The sequence below is a fragment of the Puntigrus tetrazona genome, chromosome 20 (genome assembly GCF_018831695.1).
Source record: "Puntigrus tetrazona isolate hp1 chromosome 20, ASM1883169v1, whole genome shotgun sequence".
NCBI classification, from domain to species: domain Eukaryota; kingdom Metazoa; phylum Chordata; class Actinopteri; order Cypriniformes; family Cyprinidae; genus Puntigrus; species Puntigrus tetrazona.
The window spans coordinates 11,061,512-11,067,715 of record NC_056718.1 but is presented as its reverse complement, the minus strand read 5'-3'; the positions used below and the strand labels follow the sequence as shown (position 1 = coordinate 11,067,715).

General features: G+C 38.4%; 1 protein-coding gene across 1 annotated transcript; it reads left to right on the top strand.

Annotated features, from left to right (window-relative positions):
• The first annotated feature begins 309 nt into the window (after positions 1-309).
• On the top strand, positions 310-5,802 carry si:ch211-142k18.1. The gene is made up of 3 exons (XM_043218784.1): positions 310-492; positions 3,528-4,182; positions 5,036-5,802. The coding sequence occupies exons 2-3, from the start codon at positions 3,671-3,673 to the stop codon at positions 5,181-5,183; spliced, it is 660 nt and encodes a 219-aa protein (XP_043074719.1). The 5' UTR covers positions 310-492; positions 3,528-3,670; the 3' UTR covers positions 5,184-5,802.
• The last annotated feature ends 402 nt before the right edge of the window (positions 5,803-6,204 follow it).

The window sequence follows — 6,204 nt, the reverse complement described above, 5'->3', positions numbered from 1 at the left end:
TTCAGAGCTTTTGGTTTGCTTGCTTTCCTTTCATTCATTCATATCTTGTCGCATCTTTTAAAATGAATAGCTGTGTGAAAATCTGGTATGGTCATGAAAAGACCCTTTTCTGCGAAAACTCTCATACATTATCAGACATCAGGGCACAGATGTGAACTAGATTATTCCCCCTCCCCCTAATATTCTTCTCCTGCTCTCTCTCTCTCTCTCTCTCTCTCTCTCTCTCTCTCTCTCCTTCACTCTCTGACCACAAAGAAAGAAATCATTGAGTTTCTCCCTTTTTATAAACACTCCCTCCCCTTCCAGTAGTCTCCAAATAGGGACACAGACTTTCAGGTTCCCAAACTTTGTTGGAAGGAGTGAAAAGAAGTCTAAGGCAGGCTGATTATGTGTGCTCCACTTCTCTGCCTCTGAATGGCAAAGCAAAGAACAGCACTTTGAACATTTTGACCAGACACATGGCTTTACCTTGTGACATGGCAGAAGATTCTGGTGAGTTCTGTCAAGTATTTTATTTATGTTTCTACTTTAAAAAACGAGACCTGTCTTGATTAATATGGCAGAGCTCTTTTGTCTGCATTCACGGTCTAAGCTGGCCACTGATTGACTAATTAGTGATTGGTGTAAATATATATCTGTTATTTTTTAAATTATGGGAACACCGCCTTACAGTTTAACATACACAACACTCAACCTTTAAATAATAACACTTCCTTTTTTAGCTGCACGCGAAGTTCTCTTTAATGCAAAAGTAAAAACCAGAACTTGAAAAGACTCGTGGCCTATATGCGTAGTCGTCCAACGCTGCAGATGTGTTCTGAAGGTTGAGTTCCAGCACAAGAGTGAACGCGACGATTTCCAGACACTTGGCATTATTACCCGAGGTTAATCATGACTCGGCATCAGATAGAGTCATCATAAAAAAAGATACTGCATTTCCACAGCTTTGAACTGGTTTGGCATGTATTTTTCGAAATGACACAATGCTACTAAAAAGGTGCCCCGAAGGAAACGTAAAGGTCAAAAGCGCTGTTTGAATAGGCTTTTATGGTTCCAGTAATATCACTTGAGTGTCTAAAAGGTTTAATTGTTTTCTCCGTTGTAAAACATTACGAGCTCTGGACTGGCAGTACGAGCAGTTGTGCGGAATCAAAACGAAGCGACTAATCAAATCAAGACTTCTGTGCAGTCGTTCGTTTACAGTGTTGATCAGTAAATCTAAAAATAATGTTTGCATATGACGGCCTTTTGCTCTGCTTGGTTAGGGAGCAATATGCATCATTTCGAGACACGAAAAACAGTTTCGGTGTTTCTTTTTCTCATCTCAATACATTTGACACTTTCAGACTTAATTAAAAAATAAAAAAACACCTTGCAAAAAACATTACAGCGTTTAATGCAAAAAAATAAATAAATAAATAAATAAAAGAGATTCGTTCATTTTCTCAACGTGCTTCAGGACTAAATGAGAAATAAATCACTGCTTTCATCATTGCATGCACAGCAGAGCAGAAGTTCATTACGGGCTGTGTCGGTCTGTTGAGTTACAGATATTATCCTTCCTCCATGAAGCACAAATGCCAATCAGCGAGCATGAACAACAAATTACTGCTACAGAGAGGCAAAGATGCTCTTGATGGTACTCCTTTAAATTGTTCTTTACTAAAAGAGCTTGATAGTGATTGATAGTGCATTTGTTTTTGGAAATGTTTTAATTACTAACGGTATTTGACAGGTATGTACGAATGCAACCCCACGGATCAAACGTTTAAAAAAAAAAAATGACTGCAATAAACCAACAGGTTTGATATTCTGCACTAATGCGAAAAACGTAAATACACGATTTCATGCTGCCCAGAACACGCACAGGAAGATTTGCTACCACAGAATCCAAAAGTGCTCACTCTGTGGAAAAGAGCTGCCGTCTTCCCTCGAAGACAGATATCGCATTTCACACATTTACAGATGTTGAGAGGAGCGTTGGGACTCCCCGGAGTAAGACAGGACATTGAAAGAGATTGTTTGAGTTGTCAGTTCAGTCACATCTGGACCCATGAGAGATGAAGTGAAGACCTGACTGCGTCAAGAGAGCAAATGTAAAAACCGCGGAACCGTCCGTTTCTATTTTTTATTTATTGATTGTTGTGTTTATTTTATTACACAACATGAAAGGCAAACGTATTTTGAATTCATAAAACCAATTAAAAACACTCATGATCGTTCCGAGATTAACCCAAGACGATGCTGGAGACTATGCAGAAGGACAGGAAAGAGTCTGAAGCCTATGTGATTGTATAATCTAAGATGGGCCATACACTTTTTCTTTGGAAGAGTGAAAAAAGAGAGAGGGTGGAGGGCACTCATCCTTGTACATGGAAGACTAAACAAACAGCCTCCCCTTCCAGAGAGGTCATGTGCTACACCTCAGGGCCCTCACATAAATGAATGTGCTCACTACACACACCAGCAGGAAGCCCCCTCCACATGCTCCGGAAAACCCTGTAAAAGTCTACTGCTTCATTTAGCATTCACTGTACAGCTGGCAGACAGTAGAGTTTCTCAAAGACAGAAACCTCTTTCATCCTCTGACCTCTCATTGTCTTCCACGTCTTACTGTAAGTTTCAGCAAATTACTGGAAGATGTGTGTATTTTTCTCGATTATTTACTATTCAGTTTGGTATCTATGTAGAATCTATCATATTGTATTATATTATATTAATATTGAATATATCACTTTACACACTCCAGTTTGGTACTATTACTAATTTGATTACATGTGATAAGGCTTGTACATTGTTACAAAATTTTAACAAATATTTCTGTTCTTTAGGTTTTTTTTTACTCTGTATATAAAATAAATAAACAAATTCATAAATGCAATCTGTCACAGTTTCCACAAAAACTTTAAGCAGCACAGATATTTTCTATGGAAGCTTGCTTTGCTATGGGATGGACAAAATTGTGGGTAACACTTTATTTCGATAGTTTACTACTAAACTGTAAGTAACTTTGCAACTATATGTCAACTAGCAGTAATCAGAGTATTAGTAGACTGTCTGCTTAATTATTTTGATGGGTCCACAACATGCAGCATACAGCATGTCAACTTATTCTACTAAACCTACGCATTTAGTTGACATGTAGTTACAAAATAGTATACAGTTAGTAGAAGTGTCTAAAGTGGATTATCGAAATAAAGTGTAACCGAGTTGTGAGATATAAACTAACAATTGCAAGAACAAATAATTCAAACCGATCAGCTTTGTCATCACAGGAATAGATTCTATTCTATTCTAATTAAATACTTAAATATATTCAATACAAAAGATATTTTAAATTGTAATAACCTTTTACAATATTACAGTTTTTACTGTATTTTAATTAAATGCATCTGACCATGGTGAGCATGAGACTCTTTCGGAAACATAAAAAAAACCCAGTATAATGGAATAGTTTCCATTGAGGAAAAGCATTGGTCTGTTTTCAAAGCAAAACATTATTTAAGCGTCTGTTTATTTCTTCACAGATGAGGTCAGAGCTTTGCAACAGTGGTGATTGTGAGGAAAAGCTTTGAGGGGCTCAAGAGGGACCTCACATCTGTCATTGCTTGGCTTCTCATCCATCACTCCGTCGAGTCCCAGGTCATAGAGTTCCTCTCTCTTCTGGGTCATGATGAGGCTTCACTCCGCTCTGGTCACTTGGCTCTTCACGCTTCTGGTGATGCCAGTGTACTGCCAGAGCGGCGATGATGGAGAGTGGGGATCAGGGGACGTCTCGGGGCCTGCGGTCACAGGAAACTCCTCCTCTTTGGTCTTCCATTCAGTCGGGGATGAGCCAGAGAGGACCGGGCCGGTTTTTCACAGCCTGCCGGAGACAGAAGGCGGCGACTGTTATGTCAACTTTCACACCAGTCAAGTCACGTCAAGGCGGTTACGAGCTTTCAGAGAAGAAGTCACTTATCTGAAAGCCCTTCAACATGGCAACCAGGCAGTGATGGAGAACCTGGTCCAGTTTGTAGGAGCAGAGATGGGAGATCAGCGCTACGAGGAGGTGATCCAAGAGAACGTCGTTGGAATCAGAGAGGATCACGTGAGCTGTGAGAGCGTGGTGACAAAAGCGGCAGAAGAGTTGGAGAGTCAGCTGGAGGGAGATGCTCAAGCCACTTTGGCTGGAATTCAGAAGTGAGTTGAGCTGAATCTTAATAAGGCAGTCGTATGCCCTTGTTTTCCAGGCTAAACTCCAAGGGCTTTAACAATTTGAGAAGCTAAGGCGACAAACCTGAAAAAATGGATAAAGTCTAATACATCTAATACATATTACAAATTTGTAAAATTTGCTATTTAGACATGAGAAATGGTGAAGGAACATCAGAGGTGAAAATGTAAAACATCATTACTCCAGTCTTCAGTGTTACATGATCCTTCAGAATCCATTCTAATTTGCTGCTCAAGAAAATGTTGTGCTGCTTAATTTTTTTTTTTTTATTCTTTGGTGAATAGAAAATACAAAATAAGGGAATTTATTCCCTTAACTGTCACTTTGATCAATTTAATTGCTGATTATTATATCCAAATATAGAGTTTATTTTTATTTTAAATTGCCTGCTCACAAGTGTTTCAAGGCTGCATAAAGCAGCTCATTCAAGGTAAAACATATAAATGCATCAAATAATAAATAAAATAAATAAATAATAATAAATAAAATAAATTACAACCAAATAAAATTCTCAGTTAAAGTGATCATAATCAAGAAATAGATGCTTATAAACACAGCGAAAAAACATTGTAGCTCACAGAGCCTCACAGAGACCACAATGACGCGACTTTGATTCTGGTTTTTGGGTTTCCATCACCAGCCTGGACAGTTGGAAGGAATGTGAATTTCAGCCCCTTTGAGGCCCCTGGTTCAAGAAAAACCAAACTAAGGCCCTAAGGAGGCCCCTGTTCATTTCCTTCTTTGCCTCTCTCTCTCTCTCTCTCTCTCTCTCTCTCTGAGTATTTCTGATGTTGTGTCTACTTTATGTCTTTTTCTAAGAATAAAAGAGGAGTCCCTTGCCTTTGAAGAAATGCTGCGTACTGCGACAGACATCGCCACTCGACTGGAGAGCTCCTCACGAACCCTGCATGTGGAGATGATCGAACAGCTGAGGAAAAACACGAGACAGCCGCGCAAAGCTAAATGACAGGAAAAACAGATAAAAGTGTTATATGGCATGTCACATTAATATTTATCCACAAACAGTAAAACAATGTTGTCACCTTCAACAGTCCATATGTGGACCAATTGACTGCATTTTATATTTTATGTTTTTAAAGGCACTTTTATGCAGAGAATAGACAGAAATGCAAACTATATTTTTCTGTCTCGTTCGATGTTCATTTGCGAGCCATAATGAAGACATAATGGCATTGTGTACAAGGAAATTAAAAAAAAAAAAATCTTGGCAGTGAGGTGACATCTTAAAAGAATATTCTCTTTCCAAGCACAGACAACCCCGCAGCTATGGTCTGGCTGTCTTGGCGCTAGGGAGCAGATGGTGAAAAGACTGTGTGAGGGTCTGGAAATCAGCAGCATGAACTCTTATGTGCTGGAGAGAGAGAGAGAGAGAGCAAGATGGAAAAGAAAGAAAGGAAGTGATGTCACTAAGAAAAAAATTTAAACGTGACTAAAAGAGTCAGAAGAAAAAAGAATCCAATGTCTTTGGGACTAAAGAATGTTATTTTGAAATATGTTGTGATTACTCGAGTCTATGATTAAAATATACTGTAAGTATACTATTAAAATATAAGTGTATAACTCTGGTCAACTGTGGTCACTTTTGCTGTATCTATACTTTTGAAGGGATTTCTGTGTGTGTGCAGGCAGCTCATACACAGCTTGTGTGAAAGAATTCATTTCAGGGACATCAACTAAATGCTATATAGTATTGATATATGATATCCAAAAAAGTCAATATCAGGGCTTCCTTTTTTAAGTACAATTAGAGAACTTTTCTTTTGAGTAATTCCTCTGCTAGAAATTGCTTGTTGTGAGTGTGAACTCTGTAAATTGATATAATATACCACCCAGTTGCCACAAACGACTGTAAATGTCGCTGAAAAGACATAGGCTATTTATCGGTCAAAAATATAAGTACCCTGAACTGCAACTACAGTAAGGATTTTTTAGGCTGCTTGTATTATGTAAAAATAGCAATAACATAA

Coding starts and splice junctions, on each gene's coding strand:
- si:ch211-142k18.1 (XM_043218784.1), top strand. CDS start 3,671: ATGATGAGGCTTCACTCCGCTCTGGTCACTTGGCTCTTCACGCTTCTG. Junction 4,183..5,035: donor ACTTTGGCTGGAATTCAGAA/GTGAGTTGAGCT, acceptor TCTTTTTCTAAG/AATAAAAGAGGAGTCCCTTG.